The sequence below is a fragment of the Halichoerus grypus genome, chromosome 6, assembly GCF_964656455.1.
Source record: "Halichoerus grypus chromosome 6, mHalGry1.hap1.1, whole genome shotgun sequence".
Taxonomy (NCBI): domain Eukaryota; kingdom Metazoa; phylum Chordata; class Mammalia; order Carnivora; family Phocidae; genus Halichoerus; species Halichoerus grypus.
In genome coordinates, this window is record NC_135717.1 from 127,948,372 (window position 1) to 127,972,609 (window position 24,238).

The 24,238-nt window shown below is 39.8% G+C and overlaps 1 protein-coding gene and 1 long non-coding RNA gene across 13 annotated transcripts in view; one reads left to right on the forward strand and one right to left on the reverse strand.

Annotated features, from left to right (window-relative positions):
- LOC118522138 (uncharacterized) overlaps positions 1-8,323 on the reverse strand; it is a 52,458-nt gene extending 44,135 nt beyond the window's left edge. For 3 of the 7 annotated variants that reach the window (XR_013449254.1, XR_013449253.1, XR_013449248.1), the window contains exons 1-3: positions 8,229-8,323; positions 2,870-3,698; positions 96-251 (exon numbers count right to left, since the gene is read on the reverse strand). This is a non-coding gene — a long non-coding RNA (uncharacterized LOC118522138). The remainder of the gene's footprint in view (positions 1-95; positions 252-2,869; positions 3,699-8,228) is intronic. The other 4 variants (XR_013449250.1, XR_013449251.1, XR_013449252.1 and 1 more) reach the window with 4 other exon arrangements.
- Positions 1-24,238, forward strand: part of SRGAP1 (SLIT-ROBO Rho GTPase activating protein 1) — a 265,812-nt gene that overhangs the window by 207,858 nt on the left and 33,716 nt on the right. For 4 of the 6 annotated variants that reach the window (XM_078076218.1, XM_036070972.2, XM_036070968.2 and 1 more), the window contains 6 exons: positions 351-435; positions 9,082-9,109; positions 13,009-13,111; positions 16,793-16,853; positions 17,166-17,243; positions 19,266-19,400. In XM_078076218.1, the coding sequence (XP_077932344.1) occupies positions 351-435; positions 9,082-9,109; positions 13,009-13,111; positions 16,793-16,853; positions 17,166-17,243; positions 19,266-19,400 (490 nt within the window). Of the gene's footprint in view, positions 1-350; positions 436-9,081; positions 9,110-13,008; positions 13,112-13,616; positions 13,651-16,792; positions 16,854-17,165; positions 17,244-19,265; positions 19,401-22,205; positions 22,767-24,238 lie in introns of those variants that run through there. The other 2 variants (XM_036070971.2, XM_036070969.2) reach the window with 2 other exon arrangements.

Here is a 24,238-nt window from a genome sequence, read left to right on the forward strand (position 1 = left end):
TCTGAGATAGGATCTAGGAGTTAGTACTTTTGTAAAAGTTCCTCAGATTTAAAGAGGGCTGCTCTAAGACCACTTTTAAACTTTAACGTACATACATTTCACCAGGAGAGCTTGTTAACATGCGGGTTCTGATTCCAGTAGGTCTGGGGAAGGAGGGACCTGGGAGTCTGCATCCCTGATAGGCTCCCAGATGATGGCAGATAATGCTGGTCTGCATCAGACTGCACTCGGGAGTAGCAAGGTTCTAGAATCTAGGAGATAAAAGTGGCTGGATTTTAGATATCCTGTGGGAAGTTCCCTGACATGAAATATATTTTTTTTAAGTTAAAAACGAATCTTTCCTTTTGCAGAAACTCAGAGAATATTTGGAAGGTAGTAATCTCATCACAAAACTTCAAGCCAAACATGACTTGTTGCAGAGGACCCTTGGAGAAGGTCAGTTATTTGAAGCAGACAGGGAGGATGACATGGATTTTGTATTGTGTCACATAGCTATTCCATGAAGAGTGTGAGTTGTGGATTTGTGTTTTAAGAAGCAGAGAACACTGCTTGTTTAGATTGGGCTTTTGCTGTAACTGTAATAATCAGGTTCTCCCTGGAACTCTAGCTTGCTGCTAACCTTGAGGAAGAATAGTGAAATCTGCGGAGGGCTAAAAAGCCAGCCCAGACTGCTAAGGAACACTCTGCCCAGCCTGGTGCTCCTAACACCTGGTGCCCCTAATGGGGAGAAGACTGGGCGGAGCTGCACCTGCGCCCACCTGCTGACCTCCCAGCCACTGCTTCCTCACCCTCTGGGACCTGTCCTGCCTTCCAGCTCCACCCCCTTTGGTTTAGTGGGCCAGTATTTGTTGTCACATCTAATGCCTTCGTGGACTCTAGGAACCAGTTAAACCAGTTTGGGTGACTTTTTTTTTTTCTTTCCATAGACATTGATTTTACTTGAGAAAAAAAATCTAATGAAGTATACTGCTGTAGCTAATAATAACACAAGAATAGCTATCACTTCTACAGGGCTTTTTCTGTGCTAGGCATTGTTCTAAACTATATATTGAGCTGGGCTATAACTTTCCCCATTTTTACAGATGAGAAAAACAACGGGGAAAAAAGGATTATATTTTAAAAGGGACTGTGTAAATGTTACTCTTTCTCTTTTAATCTTCTTGAAATTTAAAAGGAAAAAATAAATACAAGCAAAGTCCCTTTTTTAAGTGCCTCATAGTCTGTAACTTTATCTTTTATTCACACTAGATCTTGCCAGAAGTTATAAAAAGTGAAAGAGAAAACAGATGGGAGTGGGAAATGAGGGGAGAGAGGTGTGTAACTCAGGCCAAAAAGAGATTGCTGCTCTTTGACCTAAACTCTTCCCCCTACCATTCTAGAACCTTCCTACAGACAAGGCGGTTTTTTCATCACCTTATCTCCTGGTTTCCTCCAAAGGACACATTATCCTCAGGGAATGAGCACTCGGAGAAAGGTCATCATGACCTAAGGCTCCATGTATTACAGTTAGGATGCCAGATTCTAACATAAAAGGCTGATTTCATTTAGAAAAATAATTAACATTTAAACTACTAGGAAGTGTCTTAAATAAAATAACCAAACACAATATGTGAACTTTCATTAGATTTTGAATCAAAAAAGCAAGTTACAAAAGGCATTTTAAGGACAATTGGGGAAATTTAAATATAGACAGACTGTATATTAAATGACATTATTGAATTCATTTTCTGAGATATGACAGTGGTGGTATGATTATGAAGGAGAAGATTCTTATTCTTTTTTTTTTTTTTTTTTTTAATTTATTTATTTGACAGAGAGAGAGTGAGAGAGGGAACACAAGCCGGGGGAGTGGGAGAGGGAGAAGCAGGCTTCCCGCGGAGCAGGGAGCCCGATGCGGGCCTCGATCCCAGGACCCCGGGATCATGACCTGAGCCGAAGGCAGACGCTTAACGACTGAGCCACCCAGGCGCCCGAAGATTCTTATTCTTAAGAAATGTTTGCTAAGGGGCGCCTGGGTGGCCCAGTCAGTTAAGCGTCTGCCTTTAGCTCCGGTCATGATCCCAGGGTCCTGGGATCCCTTCCCTCAGTGGGGAGCCTGCTTCTCCCTCTCACTCTGCCTGTCGCTCCCCCTGCTCATGCTCTCTCTCTGTCAAATAAATAGATAAAAATCTTTTTGTTTTAAAAGGGGCAATATTAAGAAAATGAAAATCATAATTGAAGTTAAAAAAAAAAAGAAATGTTTGCTAAGTATCATATTATCTACAAGTTACTTTCGATTGATCCAAGAGAAAAGATAGAGAGGGAGAGAAAAGGAAATAAGGCCAATATGGCAAAATGTTAACAGTTGGGAAATCTCAGTGAAGGGTAGCCCTGTACAAGGTTTTCAACTCTTCTATAATGGAGGTTGGAATTTTTTTTAAAAAACCTTTTTTTTTCCTTTGAATAGTTGTCTTACCTCAGCAATCATGTCCCAGTTTTTTTTCTTTCCTCCTTCATAGTATCATGTAAGATCATTTTTTCCACCTACCACAAAATGCCTGATATTTCAGTGATGCCCCCAAGGTCAGGTGCCAGTCCCAAAGCATAAATTATCATTAAGTGTTTTGACGAATGCTTACTGGCACAAAGCCCTTCCCTGCAGGACTGGATACCACGTTAGAAATCGTGAGTTGGAGGCAATTAAGTAGTGGGTGAATTCATTCTTGGCATGCGTGCAGACACATGTGTTAATTCACTCGGGGTCCCATTCTGAAACTTTTATGATACTCATTCTACATAGATTCCCCAACGTCTCCTGGAGAGAAAACCCCCGCGGTTCATACGGTTTTACATGGCATTATTGGATAGGGCTCTATTTTAGCCGACTTACTGACTCCACGTGCCAGGTTCCGTTGTCAGCTGCTGTGCTGTGTAAAGCTGTATTGTACCTTGGGAACTCTGAGCCAGGATTTCTTTATCTTGGAATGTCTCTCACTGGGTTCCAGTCTCATAGTGACACAAGCCGGGTTCGGGGGTGCCAGGCCTTCAGCAGATTGGATTTATTCAGAAACTGGATGGTTCTCAGACACACTAGCCTCTGCCCACACGCTGCAAACCTTCCTGCCCCCCGGCCCTGCCCCACGTGCAGGCTTGGCAGCATGCCACACAGCAGGCACTGCCTGGGCTTCTTGCTGGCAGCGTTGCCCAGAGAAAGGCCCAGCCTGCCCCCACCTTCTAGCTCAGCCCTTGTGAGCCTGCTGGCTTTCCGTGCAAGCCCTGTTCGAGTTAATAGGCTTAAACCAAAAGAGATGAGGAAAGTTCATGGTGCCTGTCCCACAATGAGATAATCCAATGGGGAGTCCTCCTGAAGGAATCCAAGTCTGGGCTTAGTGAAATAAGGTTAGTAGCACAGGATTCGATGGTGTGTTTGGGGACAGTCGTGACTTTTTATAGAGAGATCACATCTCTGAATTATACTAGACTCACTGCTGCAAAAACTGCCTTCGTAGTAAAACAAATAGGGCCTAACCCAGGGATTTAGCAGTTGATCGTACACAGCTGAAACTGTAACTACAGACATGTGTTTGGCCTGTCTTACCGCTTGCTTTTGGCAGCCTACCAGAGGCCCAGTAAGTCCTTTGATTTACAACATTGTGAAGCAACTAGATTGGGCTCTTAAAGGCGCACTGTCAAAATTCAGAATTCCACATCTCTGAAAACTGTTGAAATAAAAAGAAACACATAATGAGTTGTTAAGACCAAAGTCATCACCTTCATCATCCTTCAGCAACACCATTATAAAGTGATGTCATTTGTTTTTCATTTGGAGAAGTTACATCAACACAGTAAATGAGATCTACATCAGTAAAACTGAGGCACTGAGATTGTTTCTTTTTCTTTTAATAAGCCTTCATGTTCACACTGGCTTCTTTATCTGCAACATTTGGAGTTAAGGGGAAGGGGGTGTAAATATCAGTGCAGTTTTCACTAAACACAGAAAATCTGACACTGGAAGCAGAGTTCCATGTTAGATTGTTTCTAGTCCTGGGCATAAGGTTTCTGACAAAGAAATTAAATGGCTTATCGTCATTGAATCCATTGTCTGTCTTTGAGTAGGAGCACAAACATACTTTTAAAAGAGAAGCTGATTGTGAATAATTATGTTTTTTAGAAAAGCAATGTATTCTTAAGGAAGAAAAAGGACTGAAAAGTAATGCCAGGAGTCCCTATCAGTCATTCATTAGGGACCCAATTCCGGGTGCCTCTGTCCAGTTTGAGCTGTGCACATTTTAAATATTTCATCTAGTTGGGTTTTCTTTTTTTTAATCTCAGATTGCCACCACACTGTATTTTGGTTTTCCCTTTTAGTCTGTGGTGGTAAACTACATTTGAGTATGAAAAATAATTCACTTCTTAATTCTCAAGTGAAATGACCGGAGTAGTCAAAGTAGGTGTTTGTAGCAAGAACAAGATAATCCTGGATCATGGGTCATTTTTTGCCTCCAAATGGCTTATATTGTGGGATGGGGAGGAGGGTGAGGGAAGAAATTGTCTGTTGTTTTTAATAATTAAATAGCCTTCCAAAGAAAGTGATTGAAATCTAATCCTCAAACCACTGGAAGCTTTCACATTTCTCGGGGAAGCAGATTCTTCTAAGCTTGTGTGTTATTGATCTATTAATGATGATACTGATTAAAAAATAAAACCTCATTCATCAGTTGAGGCACAGTACTATTAGCTGAACAAAACGATGGATGTGGTGGTGGCAGTTACACTATGAATGATAGTTCTTGAGAAGCTTGCTCTTGGCTCATTAATCAAAATGTATCTTTTATAGGTTTTTAATTTTTTATCTCATACTATTAACCATGGATGGATGGAGCAAAATGATTTTAAGCTATTTAATATGTGATCTTTTTCTAAATCTAGAGAATCTTTGCTTGGGATATTTTAACAAAAGTAGCAAAACTTCAAAGTTCTAGAAAACATTTCATTTCTAAGGAGTTATTACTATCTTTATCACTGAATCCCTTCAAAGTGATTAACCTCCATTATCCAGTTTAATTTTGTAGATACTTTAAATTTTTATTTTACTTTTTAAAGATTTTATTTTTAAGTAATCTCTACACCAAACATGGGGCTCAAACTTACAACCCCGAGATCAAGAGTGGCACACTCTACTGACCAAGCCAGCCAGGCGCCCCAGGACTTTTAAATTTTTAACTTATTGTGTGTTATATAATTTTAACTTAATGTGTGTTATATAATCTAGTACATCTTTAGCATTTTGTATTTGATTTTAGCCATATGGGGAAAGTGTAAGCCATAATCCCTACCCTTGTTTTTAGGATCTTTCAAAGTATTTGCTGGAGAATAAGACTTATATTTTTACGATATATTACTTGGGAGCTCAGGTCTAGAATTAAAACAAACCTGATCAAAATAGCACCAACATTTTTCACAGAACTAGAACAAACAATCCTAAAATTTGTATGGAACCACACAAGACCCCAAATAGCCAAAGTAATGTTGAAAAAGAAAAGCAAAAGAGGAAGGCATCACAATCCCAGACTTCAAGCTGTATTACAAGCTGAAATCATCAAGACAATATGGTACTGGCACAAAAACAGACACATAGATCAATGGAACAGAATAGAGAACCCAGAAATGGATCCACAAATATATGGTCAACTAATCTTCAACAAAGCAGGAAAGAATATCCAATCAAAAAAAGGCAGTCTCTTCAACAAATGGTGTTGGGGAAACTGGACAGCGACATGCAGAAGAATGAAACTGGACCACCTTCTTACACCACACACAAAAATAAATTCAAAGTGAATGAAAGACCTAAATGTGAGACAGAAGACCATCAAAATCCTAAAGAACAATACAGGCAGCAACCTCTTTGACCTTGACCTCAGCAACTTCTTCCTAGACACATCTCCAGAGGCAAGGGAAACAAAGGCAAAAATGAACTGTTGGGACTTCATCAGGATAAAAAGCTTCTGCACAGCAAAGGAAACAATCAACAAAACTAAAATGCAGCCTATGGAATGGGAGAAGATATTTGCAAATGACGTATCAGATAAAGGACTAATATCCAGAATCTATAAAGAACTCATCAAAATTGGGGCACCTGGGTGGCTCAGTCATTAAGCATCTACCTTCGGCTCAGGTCATAGTCCCAGGGTCCTGGGATCGAGCCCCAGTTTGGGCTCCCTGCTCAGCAGAAAGCCTGTTTCCCCCCCTCCAACTCCCCCTGCTTGTGTTCCCTCTCGCTGTCTCTCTGTCAAATAAATAAAATCTTAAAAAAAAAAAAAACTCATCAAAATCAACACCCAAAAAATAAATAATCAGTAAAGAAATGGACAGAAGACATGAACAGACATTTCTCCAAAGAAGACATACAAGTGGCTAACAGACACATGAAAAAATGTTCAGTATCACTCGGCATCAGGGAAATACAAATCAAAACCTACCACCTGTCAGAAAGGATGAAATCAACAGTAAATAGCAGATGTTGGTAAGGATGCAGAGAAAGGGGAACCCTTTTGCACTATTAGTGGGAATGCAAACTGGTGCATCCACTCTGGAAAACAGTGGGGAGGTTCCTCAAAAAGTTAAAAATAGAGCTACTCGAAGACCCAGAAATTGAACTATTAGATATTTATCCAAAGGATAAAAAAATGTTGATTTGAAGGGGTACATGTACCCCAGTGTTTATAGCAGCATTATCAACAATAGCCGAATTATTTTATTGGGAAAGAGCCCAATTATTTTATTGGGAAAGAGCCCAAATGTCCATTAACCGATGAATGGATAAAGATGTGGTATATATATGCAATGGCATATTACTCAGCCATCAGTAAGAATGAAAACCTGCCATTTGCAACAATGTGGATGGAACTAGAGGGTATTATGCTAAGCAAAATAAGTCAGTCAAAGAGACAAATATCATCTGATTTCACTCATATGTGGAATTTAAGAAACAAAACAGATGAACGTAGGGGAAGGGAAGGAAAGATAAAATAAGATCAAAAACAGAGAGGAAGGCAAACCATAGGAGACTCTTAACTATAGAGAACAAACTGAGGGTTGCTGGAGGGGAGGTGGGTGGGGGATGGGCTAAATGGGTGATGGCATTAAGGAGGGCACTTGTTGGGGTGAGCACTGGCTGTTAATTGTAAGTGATGAATCACTAAATTCTCCTGAAACCAATATTACACCATATATTAACTAACTTGAATTTAAATTTAAAAAATAAAAAAGATTTGTATATTGATGGGTGGAAAAAAAAAAAAAAACCTGGACCCTGGGGCCAAATGCGTCACATACTAACAGTGTGACCTTGAGCAAGTCACAGTAACTTGCCTCCTATATGCTTGGTCTCTTCCATAAAATAAAAATAACAGTACCTGCTTTATAAGGTTTTGTGAAAATTGGGAGTTAATGTATAGAAGGTGCTTAGAACAGTGTCCAAGTGTTGGACATCATTGCTGTTTTTATTGTTGTTAGTAGCATATTTTGTGTCATACTTCTGTGAGAATAAAGTATGCAGCATGACAGAATACAGTACAGCACAAGCCTGCTAGTTTCTCTGTCCTCAGAGAACCTTTTGCTCATTCTCCTGACTCACCCTGCGTGATCTCAGCTAGGTCCCGTGGCCCCAGAACAACCTAAATGGTGGTGACTGTCAAATCTTAATCTCCAGCCCTGTCTTGTCTCTGTGCTTTAATCATGTACAGCCAGCTTCCTGCTGAAGGATATCCTGGAAGACACCACTTCCTAGGAGACCATCTCTCCCACTTAAGAACAGCTAGAAATTATTCTGGAGTTCTCTGTCCACCTTCTCCTTTTTCTTGTCCCGCAAAATAGCAAAAGGCCAGAAGAAGGAAGGGAGTTAGAGTTAAAGGATATACAGAACTGGGTAGTGGGGGAAACCAGATTTTTCCCCTTTCCTCCCACCCCCACTCCGAGTCAGGGCCCAGCACTGATTCTAGTAGACCTAACAGTGGCCTGAGTCTGGGTTGAGGAAGGTATTCTGTGATATTAACTGTCATCCCCCCCTTAACAAATAGAACATTAATCAAATCCTTTGTTACTTATTCTTCAAAAGCAGATAATAGAGTAAAAGACTCTGTTGCCTTGGAGGGTTCATTCACCATTTCCAGCAAGCCAGCTTTCTCTACAGATGTTATACTGGCCTCGTCCCACAAATCTGAATCACTGATAGGATGGGCTGGGCGTACCTGTTTGTGCTGCAGCGTGAGCCTTCTCTGCTAGCTGTAACTTCAGGCTGTTTCAGGAGCACACCGTCATTTTGCAGACAAACCGGTGGAATGGTTCTCTCTTCCAAACCCCTCCCACAGCTCCACCCGAAATGTGAGAAAGAGCAGACAGCAACCACAGACAGCCACATTCACACTTGGAATTAGCACAGATTGTAGGAGCACTACGAAAATACAGAGCCAATGTTTAAAACCAGTCAAGAAGCCCGAAGATATAAGAAACTCATGTTTTAAATGACAGGGAACTCTGAAAGGCTGTTAGCTTACAGGTTGTAGAATGTAGCATAATTTAATGTCCTTGTACTTAATACCTGCCAGTGTCATTTCTGATTATAAAATGCAACTTCTCACCTGACTGCATATTACAGAAAGAACACCAACTTAATATAAAGGAAATTGAATTTTCCCACCCTATCTGACTACCTTCTAACCCAAGTATCTATCAAGACAGAGGAAATAACTAACATCCGAACCTTCGATGTGTTTTATCTGTATTTCTTTGTTAACCTTACAGTTAAGATCAAGCAGCTGTTTCATGTTTTCTGAATAACAAATATTCCTGCCTCAAATTGCCAAGTGAAACATGTTTCTCCTCCAATCTATAGGATTTATTAAATTTTAGGTATAGGTTTTATGAAATGTTTACTTCGAATTATTTGTCTATCATGATATGCTATCCTCATGCTTTCCACCATAAAATGTGTAAGTTATTATAAACTCAGCATCTTAAAGTAAGGGACAGGTGATACAAAAGATTACCAAGTGCATTCCACCAATTCCATTCCATTTACTTATTTTAATTTTTTTTCTGCAGGTCATAGAGCTGAATATATGACTACAAGGTAGGAAAATATTTTATCGTAACTCTGTGTCTCACTCTTTTTTTTTCCCCCTTAACAACAAGCACCCGTTCAGTGCTGCAAGAATGAACGAATTTTGTTAATGAACATGGAAGATCGTTTTGACTCTCGACAAACCATAGTAACATGAAATGTTTGGGGTTCTCACAAAACCAGATTTGCTCTGGCAGATCTGAGGGTTTCCCAGTGTAATTGTGAAGCTCTTTAACGAGTAGACTGCTTAAGAAAGATTTAAATCGAATGGGCTTGGTTTATCTAATCCAAAACACTTTCAGTTTCTAGAAATAGTCTGATTTGATCATTTAATTAATAAGCAACGTTATGTGCATATCCACTGTGTTAGCAAATAGAAAGCATGATCAGTTACTTTCTGCTCCTACTTTTCCTTATGTCATATAAAACTTAGAACTATACCAAATACTCAGGATTTTAGCTTCTTACCCCTTTAGGTTCACTTTAAAGATTTAACTTTTAATATTACATCCATATTGCACTTTTTTCTTTCTTTTTTTTTTCTTCATTCATAAAGGGGTTTTGAAGCTATCGCTGAGAAGGAAAAGCCTTTTTGGAAGCAGATTCTGATTTGGGTTGGGGAAAGGTTGCAACTTTTATTTTTCTGTGCCAGCATTTGTGTAATAGCCAGAAATTATTCTAATTGACATAGCTAGACATTGCAGCTGAGTTCTCTTTGAGGTGAGAGGCATTTAGAACACTGGGGTGTGTGTGTGTGTGTGTGTGTGTGTGTGTGTGTGTGTGTGTGTGTGTGTGTGTTGCAGTAATTGGCAAGCTGATTTTCAAGGCTCTATAATGTTCCTGCTGGGCAATTTATTAAAAAGGAAGCCCTCTTCTTGGTGAACCAACTAGAAGGATACAGCTAATGACTTGTCTGCACCTCACGGAAATACTGAGGTTTTGTTTCCTTCCCCGTGTCAGTGACAAAGAGGAGTATTACTTCTGCGTAGTAATAGGCAATTTATGGAGCTTTTTTCATATATATGATCTCTGTGCTACCAACTGTTCTACTTTTGTCTCTATATTATAATTAACATAAAGCACTTCGAAAAAAGATCTCTTTTTAAAAGAAAGGAATGCAAATACACGAATTTGCAATGAGAACTGTCACTGCCAAACAGACTAGATACGCACATCGACCTGACTTGTACTTCCTCTCATCCACATGGGCGTCCTACACAGGAGCCGGATTACCTGCAAGTCGTTGGGGGCCGGCAAACCAGAGCGCGCCATACCATTCCAGGGTTGGCTGGCGCGGCCCTGATTCTGTTCACCGGATGAGTGCACAGGAAAGCCGGTGCCGTCAGGGGCCTGAGAAGCCGCCTCTGCCGCCGAAAGGACTTTGATAAGCGCTCCGGCACTTTGTTTTCCTGTCAGGTTTCTCTCCCAGTGGTAGTGTCATCACACTCGCCTCATACTTTAGAATCGCCAGGAGAGGCGACTTGCAGGCCTCTGGTAGACAACTCAAAAGACAGGTCTTCACGTGCCCCAACCAGGAGCCACACTGCTTCTCTCGGTCATGCAGGAACAATGATCTAGCTCTACTAAGGGGCTTTGGCTCCAGCCACAAGATTTGCTTGACCGAGTCGGTGACAGAACGAGATGAGCCTGTGTCCTTATCCCCTTAGCTTCGTCAACGGCTCCAGATGTCACCAAGTGTGCAGCACTGCTGGACCTTGTAATAACCATGTTTTCTGGTTTCTCTATTGAATGCTTTGATGTCTTGGGGCCTTGCTGACCTTGGAGGGACTACTACCCCCAAGGTTAGCCAATTCATAGAAATAGGTCATGCTCACAAGTATGCCTTTTGTGTGCAAACCAACCAGTCCAGACGCATACTGTCAACTGCATCCTTTATCAGGCTTTCACATTCAAGGTCACTCTCCCCCTTCCCTGATCACCACATTTTGTGGTGTGGTGTACCAGACAACTGGGAATAGTCCCTATTCCCCAGAGCCCCCCAAACTTACTCAACCTAGCCAGTCCTAAACCTGCTTACCCTCCCTCGCACATTCCTTCCCATGGAAACCACAGCATTGCCCGAACGCCCTCTGCCTCCCCATCTACTCTGGTGCTTCCCCATGTACCCCTCCCCGGTGGAGTAGCCTGCCCCCTTCTCTTGGGCAGTGTGGGTAACAAACTGTCTTTTCAATGGCCTTTGCTTCTGATCTGGTGGCCTCACCATCCCTGAATAAAAATAAAGTCTACATTTTAAAACACTTGTAAAAATAATGAGGGGCACCTGCGTGGTGCATTCGGTTGGGTATTGATGCTTGGTTTCGGCTCAGGTCGTGATCTCAGGGTAGTGAGATCCAGCCCAGCATTGGGTTCTCTGCTGAGTGTAGAGTCTGCTTGAGGCTCTCTTTCCCTCTCCCTCTGCCCCTCCCCTCCACCCCCTAAAATAAATTATTTTTAAAAATCTTTAAAAAATACTTATAATGAAAAGAGTGGATGAAATCAATCACATAAGGTTAAAAAACTCCTTGGTGGGTAGTTGTTTTGGTTTTTATGCCTACCAGATCCTTTCCCCTGTGAATAGCCTAGAATTCAGTATATAAAAGAGATTTCGGGAATTTCACCAGTGGCAGGACGTGATATACTGCCTCGTAGAAGTTTCCATATTCACTTCTAGACTCTTGCAAAAACTCCTCTTAACCTCTCAAGCACATGGGGCTTCAGGTGCTGTTCACTATACACCCCGTTAATCCTTTGAGCCCACCTGCTGGTTGAGTCTTAGAATTTGGCTATGGAAGGCTGTCACCTTTGCTCCCCTACCTCTCTTGATAGCTAAAGAATGTGGTAATATCTTATGAATCTAGTCAGGCTTCCTCATATTCTTGGGATTTTGTTTCTAACCTGGCCTTTCTGAATGCCAATGAACTAAAAAGGTAATTCTTCCTAGACAGTTTGCAGCATAATGAAGGGCTTTACCTAATTTCCAAGTGTGATGTATGCCCTCATATAAGCCTTCCAATGAAGAAGGAGTTAAAATTGGAATGTCTGGAGAACAGTGCTGGGACTCTTCTTCCCTGTGTACCATTCAGCACAGGTGGAGAAGCTGAGTCAGGTACTTCTGGCCCTCTGCTCTAGAGGAAGAGGACAGAAGAGGCCCCCTCTCTCCATGACAGAGCAAGATGATGCAGGGTCTGAATGGAGTACGTGGGGCACCGGATGTGTGTATGTTAGAGAGACTGGCTCAGCCACCAAAGCAGACTGGAGATGGAGAGTCCAGAGCAGAATAAAGGGTGTATCCTAATGCTCTACAAATATTTAAGTGATGAGATAGTTTGTTACAAAGAAATAGTCATTCGTATGAGCCTGTATCTACCCCCTCCCTGAGAAAACATTGAAACCAAACTCATTTTTCACTTGTGACTACATTAATACTTACTTTTTTGCATAAAATAAAACCCCATTAATATCTGAGGGATACTGAACAGATGTGATGTTACTTGCATTGACGAATTATGTTGTAACTAAAAATATTATATTTAATTTCTCATATTGGGATTTATCAAGAGCCCTGATTTTTATGACTCACTTTGTCTTCCGTGTGACTCATAAGCCAGTCGGGTTTGTAACACTTGGCCAGATAGCTCACAGTTCCATTTTTAAACAAACTAGCAAACAAATGTCATATACAATATACAAGAGAATGAATATACAAGTCTGAATGAAGAGTTTGTATCGCTTTTGATCACATAAGTAAAAGTAAATAAATGGGAAAAGGGAAGGACTCTTTTCCCCACATGGGTGGGGGTGGAGAGGGTGCACGAGAAATCCTGTTTTGTGATTTTGATGTGACCTATGGGTATTTCATTTATTGTTTGATTTCTGCCATGCTCAGTAATTATATTCCCTTCCCTTAGGCCTCCAAATGTTCCCCCTAAGCCCCAGAAACACAGGAAGTCCAGACCCCGCTCACAGTATAATGCTAAGTTGTTTAATGGGGATTTGGAAACGTTCGTCAAGGTACTGGCACCGGCCGTCTGGGTGGCTGCTCTCCACGCTTCCTACTGTAATGGCCTCAGCCTCCCATAGAAGGAGGCAGGTCATTATGTCCAGGTCTGTCCTGGGGCTCTTTGCTTTCCCAGAAAATCAATATAATATTTCCTGAAGTCAGAGAGGAAAGAATATTTGGTTTGAGTGCCTTCAGAAGAGGAAATAAATGTGGGTATTATGCTGGCAAAAGAGAAAGCCCTCTTTCTTTATTTAAAAAAAAGCCATAATTTGTGCAAAGAGGAAAAGAGCTACCTGATAAAATATTTTGTTTTTACTCGTGCAAATTAGACGGCACAAAATATATTTTTAAAGTATATTGTTAGGGTAGCTCTGAAGCACAGCAAGAGTTTCGATCCCGTGACTTGAGGAATTCATTATATTGGATAAATTGTAAGACCCTGCAGTCTGTATCTTGTATCTCTGCTGTGTTTACTCTGTCTTCTTTTTCATCCTGTATTTCTGATAATGCTTCTAGCCGAGGACGAAGGAACTCACACGCGAGACATCAGGTACAGTGCTGCAGGGAGGCGAGGGCGCAGCCTCTTTTGCTCTTGGTATCGTTTTCAAATCATAATCGTGCTTGGCTTTAATTACATTTTTAAGGTCTTTGAAAGAAAAATGTTTGCAGTTGGAAATTAGGTTTAAAAATAGGCTTTACTATTTATGGCTTCCTACCTATAGTTATAGAAATCAAACGCTGACTTAAGAGGAATTGTCTCTTCTAGTAAAAGTGGATAAACGCTTAGTTTTTACATTACATATTTGACAATTGTACCAAATTTGAGTCAAGGGCTTTTGTTAAGGCAAGTCAGTGTTAAATACCAAATGCACATTAATGCTGGATTATGGACCCTCAGATAAATTATACAAAAAAGAGAAGAGCTTTCTCTTTCGTGGCTAACATTTTATGTCATGGACTCCAGTGTTTCTGAAGACTAAATTTATGTAGGAAATCACATCATTAGTAACCTCCCTTAATAGTATGTTATAGATGTCTTAGTTTCTTTAAAGACAGATCTTCTATCGAGTATGTGCTCTAATGGTTAAAAAATGTGTGTATGTGCGTGTGGCATGTACACACGGACAGACACATACATACATGCATACATACATACAGAGAGAGATTGAGAACCTCTGGCAGCCTTAAAAAGAAGCCCTACCTTGGCATTAAGTGAAAAGCCACTGGACAACCTAAATCGCAATCACAAACCCACTGCCATAAGCCTCCAAAGAGCCTTGTTGGCTCTAATTTAATATAAAATTATTGTCAAATTTGATTAGCTAGCTTCCCAGCCCAAGGCTTATAAGCAGGGGCAAATTAGCTGGAGGGAAGGGAAGATAAAGATAAGATGAAAGGACTGAGATATGCAGCTGATGGTCTGGCAGAGAAAGAATAGAGAAAAGCTCAAAGAAACAAGGATATGATTCCATTATATTTGATAACACAGTACAAGAATGACTGCCTAAGATGATAGGACAGCTCATATTATATTTTTAAAAGATTTTTCATTAAGAACAATTAATGGAAACCAAATTTAGGTATTAAAGAAGGCGTAAACCAGTTATCATGGGAAATTCACTTAGGTGAGCTCTTCCATGTCCCAGATGGCATATTAAAGAATCTTTGGTCGTAGAAGCAAAACAGTGGATACAGAGATCTCTGCCCTTCTGGGAAGTGCTCCATCCCTTGAGGTCCCCACAATATCACTGTGAGAAAGCAAGAGCAAACCATTTTTCCTTTTTCCCATGGGGAAACTGAGGCACAAAAGGACCCCCCCCCCCCTTTTTTGTTTGTTATTTGTTTGTTTGAATGGTGGGTGGAGCACAGCCCATTGTTTCACTTCTTGTAAACTATTTTCTGCCAAAGCATCTGGCATCCATGAAATTAAATTAAAACACACACACTTATTACTTTTTGACCACAAAATTCATTGTATCTGAATAAAATACTGATGGTAAGCAAAAGATTAGCGATTATTTGAGTAAAGGTAAAGACGAAAATGTTTTGGGAATAATGTGAAAACTTAAAGACATTTTTATTTAGAACTTTCTTAGTGCAAACATTTTTCTTTTAATAACATTTTATTCTTTCTTTTTGTTTTAATACTAAGTTTGGCAGAGGTGCAAACTAATATTCTCCTTTTATCACTTTACATTTAAGTATCTGTTGCTCTTTTAGATTACAGTGTTAAGTGAATCCGTCATATAAGGGTTACTTCCCCTAAAACAGACTTGTATCTTAAAGAAAAATCCCCTCACATGTTCAGTAAGTGTTGATGTAATTACATCACTATTCTTGAGCCAACTAGTCCACACTAAAGAGTTTTTATTCTTAAAGGACCTTCTCTAAGAAATTAATAAAGTATATATCCCTAAAACTAACTAATTAGAGAAACTTAATACAGTCTCGAGAAGTGACTGAAGCATTAACTGGTTTACACACTGATTAGATGGTCTTAAAACCTAAAATAAAACTATTCCTCAAGGAGTGTATTAGCCATTCTAGGAATAGTAAAGAGTTTAAATGGCTCAGCTGCATTATTCCCAATCCTTCCCCTGTTACTTAATTGGAAAGGTTAGTAGATTCTGAATTGTTCTCATATATTATGACAACCAAATTCTTCTTGTGTTTCAGAATAAAATTCCTCATGAATTAGTACCTGATGTCTGCTAATCATTTTGAACCTCCATGTTTCCTATAAAGATCTAATTCCTGAAAGAGCAGTCTTTAAAAGTACATGAAAAATAACTCCATAGTCAGTAACCTTCTTTAACTACATGGAGTGCATGGCATTGATACATATTTAACTGTGACCTTAGCAGCTCCTTCATCTCATCTGTCATCCTATACATGTTTTAAAACATTTCCAGAATTCACATTTGTTCAGTAGAGTACACTGACTCTATTATAAGATGTGGGGAAAGAGGCCAAAAAACTCTCCCTTCCTCAGAAAACAAGATCTAATGGGATGTGCATTTGTGCCATTTTTTCATAATCCTTAAAACATGTAAAAATAACAATGAAAAATCTATAAGGATGAGTAAGTTCTGATGCAAACCAAATAAATATATAACACATTATAATCATGTAGAAGGCAATCCTCCTATCATGTATCTGGAAGCATGTAAGCTTTTTTATAACTGTTGTCATCCAGATGGTGTACTCTCAGGATGTCACAGAGAGGGTCCCGGGGGGTCTAAAAGGCTGTGTGTAGTGACTGGTATGGCCAGTCAGTTCTAAGGTGCTATGGTTAGAATACACGGAGTTCTTTTTAGGTCCATTAGATTAATTACTTGTATAAATAACCCTCAAAAAAATGAGTGATTCATGTATTCATTTTGATACATGAGCCTAAATATAAGTAAAACAGATGAATTAGCTTTGACATCTCTAGGCACAACAGAGGAAATTGAAACAGGATTGCGTTAAATGTATTTAATGTGGTTTGCTCCAGAACTGAAATATACCTTTGGTTAAATATAATCTTATTTTTGGCCTTAGTGGAATATTTTAGAGGGGGGGAGTATTTGGAAATGATCATCTAAAAGAGTAAAAAGCACTCTTTAATTAGGGTTAAACTGTGAACTTTGTTATTATGTGTGATTTATGCCTCTCTTTTGTGGTTAACTGGTTTCCATCTCTTTACCCAGGACTCAGGACAGATTATCCCTCTCATTGTGGAAAGCTGTATTCGGTTCATCAACCTCTATGGTAAACCATAAACTATGGAATTCTTATTTTGTTTTTTGGGTTTGTTTTTTTTTTAAAGATTTATTTATTTATTTATTCATTTAAGAAATCTCTACACCCAACGTGGGGCTTGAACTCACAACCCTGAGATCAAGAGTCACATGCTCCACCAACTGAACTAGCCAGGTGCCCCTGAAATCTTACTTAAAAAAAATAATCACTAGGAGTATTTCAGTAAATGTGTCTTCTCAATTAACATTTGATTATTAGGGAAAGGGGGACCTAGCAGTTGTGATGGGGTTTTTCATCCTCTTCATCTTCTGTTCTCTTTAGGTCTTCAACATCAGGGGATTTTCAGAGTGTCTGGTTCCCAGGTGGAAGTCAATGATATTAAAAATTCATTTGAGAGAGGTAATTGCATGTCTGTACCCATAAGCAAACCACGTTAAAAAGCCATCAGCTGCTCTAGAGTGAAGTGGCATACTCATTCTGTAGATCTTCAAAATCTTTCTCTTTGCATTCACTTCATTTTAGATGTTGAGGTAAGAATCTGTTTAGAATAGCTGAGAAATGAAGCCAAAATCGTAAGGCTTTGTTATCAAGTATAGAAAGGCATATGAGCTTTGTATTCTGGTTTAGGACTGGCATTGATCATTCTCAGCATGTGTGTCAAAGGTGGCATGAGAACCCATGAGAAGTTTCTGGAAGAGTGGCAGGATAGCCCTGAGCCTACCTAGTAGGTGTTGGGAGTGACTCATCCCAACTGCATGTCGGGAATGCTTTCCTTCCTCTTTTAACCATCCCCAGACTCCTTCCCTAGGACCTTAGTTGGGCCTTACTCTTGTTCATCATTGGCTGTCAAATAAATCCTCCTGAACTGTTACTTCGCACATTGTAATTAGCAAAACCATACACTTTAGTGTTAGGCAGACCCAGAATCGAATCACTCTTCCAGTTAATCGTCATTTGATTGCAGTCAAGTTACTCATCTCCTATTTTGGCCTCAGTTTCATCATTTGCAGAATTCCAGGATCAGGGTAAGGATTAGGTATAATCAGTGAAAATGCATAACTCTGTGTAGGGATGGTTCTTAGTTATTAATGCGCCTCAGTTATAACGATTTCTATCATGTCTACTGTTGGATACATCTCACTTGGAAGTCAAGCCAAACATACAGAGTGAGGGGCATCATGGCATGGAGACAGGGCAACCTTCTCTCATTCTCTGTCCCTTTTCCCTTGGCAGGGAGCCCTTGAGAGTTTGAAAGCTTGGTGGAAGAGGTAAACTTGGAGCCAGATGGTTTTTCCTGTTCTAAGTTCTCTGACTGATAGGATGTGTAGAGCAGAGCAGCCTCCCCTCAGCAGCGAAGTGGTCCAAGTCTCTTACAGGAACCATATTCAGCATAAGTTGAAATGTATAAAGCATCAGTTTCCTGTGCCAGTCACCACAGGCAAAATGCTTTATTATTTTTCATTAGAAATTCCCCTAGTATTTGTTACTGGTTTGTGATCTCTTTGGGTGAGGCTTTCTCTCGGTGGGCAAAATATATATATATTTTTTTTTTTTGGTGAATTTGTGTTCAGTGATTTGCCAGAGAAAGCTTGGAGAAAAAGGAATCACAGGTCCCTGAAAGTAAGCTGCTGGAGAGGCCAAAAAAAAAAGTTAAAATGTATGATCTTTGTGAACTTTAGAACACACCTGTGAATAAAAAATGGAGTTTGATTTAAGGCTGCATATTATGTTGAGTTTCTTAAGGATTTTATCTCAATTTAATTCTCGGGGGGGGTTGGACAGTCATGTCAATTATGTACATTTTAAAACTGCTTACCATAAAGAATAATATAATTTCATATTTGTGATATATTTTTTAAGTTTTTATTTTTTATACAAACCCCTTGGTACTATTAAGGGCACATTTTCAAATTCCTCTGTCTGATTTCCAAATCCCCCACTGCTGAAGGCAGCTTTCAGATGCACCGTGAACGCCACTGTACCACTTGAGGAAGCATTTATTTAATTGTAGGTATTCATAAGTAGGTGCATCCTAGAATAGTTCTGATATTGTGTCTATATCGTATCTTCTTCCCAGTAGGATAAAAAACACAGAATGTAGTATTTGAATTCATGTCAAGCTAAGATTAGATTTTAACTAAGTCCCCACAATATTTTATTTTAAGATTTGGGTAACTTGTAAGGGATTATTTGGTAGCATAAGATTTTTAAAAAGTTTTATTTTGGCCAACTATTTTTAGGTTAATCATGGGTTGGGGTATCTAAACCAATTATTTTAATTTTAGTACTATATAATCTTTCATAAAGTGTAATTAAAAGCTACATGTATATAAAGAAACATGTGTGAGTATAGAAACATATTTTTGTTCAGAGGAAAAAAAAGCACTGTGCATGTAACTAATAATTTTTTTTTTTTTGTAGGTGAAAACCCTTTGGCTGATGACCAGAGTAACCATGATATTAACTCAGTTGCTGGCGTTCTGAAGCTCTATTTCCGTGGGCTGGAAAACCCCCTCTTTCCTAAGGAAAGATTTAATGATCTGATTTCTTGTATCAGTAAGTGGATTTTTTTTTTTTTTTTTAGTCTTTTCCCACCAGAATTGTTTCACTAACCAATTTCCTGGAAAAGGCAGTGAGCCCTCTCCACATATCCTCCCCCTAACTATTACCCCATTACCACCAAATTTTTGAGACCATTTGTTTTCTTTCTGGATCCAACATGAGTCATCCTCCCAGCTGTGGCCTCGCCCTCTGCTGAGTGGGTTTTGCTCCTGAACATCACAAGCTCCAGAGAGCCCAGGAGCTTCCCACTTAGTGGCTGGAATAAAGCAGAAAGGCAGGTGCCAACCAGCTAAGGGGGAAGAGGGAGTTGTAAGCATGGAACATAACTTCCTTTTGGCTTTGGTTCTTGGTTTTCTCCACCAATCTTAGGAGTGGAGTAATTTTCCCATCTTTGACTGTGACTTCAGAGCTAAGGTAAAATGAGATCAGTGATCATTAGTACAGTGCAGGGACACCAGGTGGTAATTATCTGTCAGTGGGCATCCCCAGCGAATAGGCAGAGTTGCTGTGGGACTATGTAGGACATATCATGAAACCGATAATCATCAGCAGATAAACCATTGCTGTTTTATTCAGGGAGGCTTTTGACACTACAGGAAAGAAGGTGAAAGTCATAATACCAGGAATTAGGTATTAACCACATCGAGTTCCATACACCTGAAAATGCAGTGCCTTTTTAAGAAGCCCCAGTTCCCAGGCAAGAGTCTAGAGCTGACTTAGATCGCACAGCAGGGAGAACAAGAATAAGGATCAAGCTTGCCCCTAATGAAGAAACCTTCTCACCCCGCTTCCCCAACCAATTCACCCACCCAACCCTCAAGTCCTACCGACCTCAGAAAATCTCCCAGCTCACGCCTCCTTGCCCATTGCCATCACCAACGCCTCAGCTTCTCACTGGGGCTGTTGTTAACAGTCTCCTAGGTGGAGTCAGTGCCTACTTCTAGGTGCTGCCATCTCTTCCCACCACCCCCATCCTCCACGTCAGTCCATCCTTCACACCGCATCTAGATCCGATGGGGCAGATTTGGTTATTTCACTCTCACCGCCCCCCTTTTAAAAGCTACTGCAATATTTCCCACCTGAACACAGACTCCTGGGTATGACCACTTCATAAAATCGAATTCTTCTTCTATTGGATCTCTTCCTGCTTCTGTGCACACTTCTGTCCTGCCACCCTTCCCCTGTTTACTTTATATATATCAACAGTAGCAAACAGCAAGCATGCCAGGCCAACGCCCACCCCCGTGCCTTTGCCCACGCTGTTTGGTCTGCTGTCCCTGATAGCTATTTGACATCTGCTGTGAAGGTTTTGCTGACCTAGCACTCCTCCCAGCATGCCATCCCCCCCACCACCCCTAGCGGAATTAGTCACTCTCTCCTCTACTAACATTCCGCTCTGTATGGAGGTCTGTAATTTTTCTTAACACCCCACATTGCAATTTTCAACCCCTTCTTTTCCCTCTGCTGAAGAGAGAATTCAGGGAAGAGGTTAAGAATGCAGGCTTTGGACTCAAATAGCCTAAGTCCAAATTGCTCACCAGCTATGTGGCCTTAGGCAAGTTTCTTAACCTCTCTGCATGTGAGTTTCATCAGCTATAAAAAAAAGGGAGAATAGCAGACCATATATATCACAGGGCTGTGAGAATTAAATGAGTTAATACCTGTAAAGTGCTAAGAAGAGTGCCTGGCAAAGAGTATGTTCAATGAAATGCCTACAGGTAACTCCACAGGCCAGTGAGGTCTTAATAGGTTATTCAGTTTTGTAGCCCTAATCCTTGGTATAGTTAATTCCTGGTACATTAGTAAGTACAGAATTCATAGTTGTTAAAGGTCACCAAAATTTCACCAGAATTCTTTTGTTGGCATTCATGCCTAAAATCCTGGCTGTCGTTGGATATGAGTTCCCCAGTCATAATTCCCTCCGCCCCCACCCCACACAGCCTGATGTCTTGTGTGGGATTCAGAAGTGTGCCGGTGTGTCCATTCCAAGGCCCTTACATAGCCTGAGTCATCACAGCAGGCCTGTGACCCAGCTGGAAAGAACTGAAAAGGAGGTGTCATGTTTCTGGAATTCTCCTTTGGGCTTGTCCAGAGATTTTTCTTACATCCTAGCCAGAAAGCTTAAATCTGGAAAAATAATACACACTCTACAATGCTTAGTGGTTTTCTAGGTACATACATCATATCAACATTTATGTTTATGTGTACCAGTAGGATAAAGCACATAGGACTACCTTGTCAGTTAGTAGTGTAGAATCACTTCATATTTTCACTGAATTAACACTATTATTCCATTGTGGTTATTAAAATCTGAACCATCAAGTCAGAAAGATCAAGATTTAAATTCTAGCTTTACCACTTAATAGCTTTGTCACCTTGGGCAGAGATTAATAATCTTACTGAATATCTGTTGCTTTATCTATTTCATAAAGTCTGTGGGAAGAATTTGAGATAATTCATATAAAATATTTAGCATCATGCCTGGCACATAGTAAACCTCAATAAATGTTGCTGGCTATCGTCATTACAACTGTTACAACTACTCCCAGTATAATCTGAGGTCATATATGCCAGCACCTGGGTTAGCCACTTACCAGTCTGTTCTTTGACCTAATTACCTGACATGCATTTAGAAATGATGCTAGTATAACCCAGAAGTTATGGTGCTTCCAGCACATGGAATGTTTCATAACAATCAAAGTCAATCTGTCTCACAATGGAAGGGTCAGGCTTAGCGAAATATGAAGACCGTAGGGGGAAAAATGGAAAATCTACAGAAATATCTTTCTTTTCATGCAGACAGTGCCTTACGTGAAATGCTACCAGTGCAAATGAAGAAGTTGCAAAGACATCCCCTCTGTATTAAAACAGTGGATTAATGAAAAACAATGGATTAATAATCCTTGGGTTAATTTTTATGAAAATAGTCTCTATCGGCAATGAATGCCCTCCAAGACCTACATCTCAAAGAAGCAAGAGTCCCGGGGTTTAAGGCTGCTAAGGACGCTAGTCAGTAGAGATTTAACCATGCTAGTAATTTAAGTAGTATTGTCAATGTTTTTGTTAGTGCTGTAGTTACAAAGTTGCATAGGTGTTGAGCTGTCTGTCCCAACCCTACTTTTCCCCCATAAGTCCTGTTATTTTTAGTGCATTTTGCAGAATAGGATGTTTTTCAAGAACACATAATGAATGATGCTGTATACTACGACCCCTTTTCTTCCAACATCTAATCTCTTAAAAAGGAGGGGATTTCTAGCTATTATTGATTTATCTCTAGGCAGGCATTTTTCTCATGCCAGTGTGACCCTGATGTACCATATTTTTTCTGGATTTTTATTAAATTCTTTGAGAATGTTATTGTCATTCATCCTTATGTCTTCTCATCAATATTACAATTTTTGATAATTTGAACCATTGATTAATTGCCTACCATATGCAAAACTTTGTAGGGATTCAGAGACTTGATTTTTACATTCAAAAGGTTTAAAAAATAGTAAGAGTGAAAATATTTACAAATATGCAATCTAAGTTAGTATGTAATAGAAGCACAAAGATTTAGAAACTCTAGAGGAGAGAGAGAGAGATCTCATGCAGGTTGATTGTTTTTATCCATGTCATCTCTTAGCATTGCCATAATTGGATTGATTATCCCTATTAAGATAATTTCATGTGATATTTACTTTGTATAGAAAAATCTTCCCTTTTCATCTTTTTTAAGAGTTTACATAGGTCTCTGGGGCCCCTGGATGGCTTAGTCGGTTAAGGTTAAGCATGTCCAACTCTTGATTTCAGCTCAGGGCATGATCTCAGGTCGTGGGATCAAGCCCTGCCATGGGCTCTGCGAGGAGTCTGCTTCTCCCCCTCTCCCTAAAATTAATAAATAAATCTTAAAAAAAAAAAAGTTTACATAGGTCTCTGGTTACCTACTATTTTTTGTTTACTTATTTTTGGAGCATTTGGGGAAAGATTTTTTTTTAAGTGATGAGTTGTTATTGTGCCATTTTTATGTCCCAAAATATTACATTCTTTGGAAACTTGCAAATATATGTAGTAAAAGAAAATTGGTATTAGCACACACGTGCAGTCTCTCTCTCTCTCTCTCTCAAAAAAAGAAAAAAGAATTATCAGGATAAATTCCTGGTGGACTCCAGTGCAATCTAAATTTGAAATGACAAACTTGGCAGTGGCTCAATTTCTCACCCAAGGATTGTTTTTGATTTTTTTAAACCGTCTACTTTGTGAATGGTTTTGTAAATGCTCCAGATTAGGCCCACACATTCTGGGCAGCTTCTCGAATGTACATATACCATGGCTTTGAGATTTCCTATGGCAGAAGTCCAAAGGACTGGCCCTAGATGAGCTATTCAAGCGATTTGTGGTCTTTCCTGGCTGTCTCAGGGCTGTGAGCCCAGATGGCACATTTGGGCTTCACGTTACCTTATGTGTTACTATCTAGGTGACTGCTTGAGCACCAGGAAACTTTTTTAGGAGGGTCTTTTACCTATCATGATATCAACATGTAGTCTTGTAGGATACTTGAAAAATACACAAAAGCACTTAGAACAAAATACTATCCCACCTAAAGCCACTACTCAAAGACAGTCAATGGTGTGTACACATTTTGTTGCATTTCCTTCTGCTCTTTTTGTATTCATGTGCACACAAAGCTTTTTTTAAAACCAAAGTGGAACTGTACTGTCCATTCTGTTCATCATCAGCCTTCTTTTTGACTCTTATTATACATAATTTCAAACATCTATAAAAAGATAACAGAAAATTATAATAAATCCCAGTATAAACAATCACCTAACTTTAACAATTTTCATTTCTTG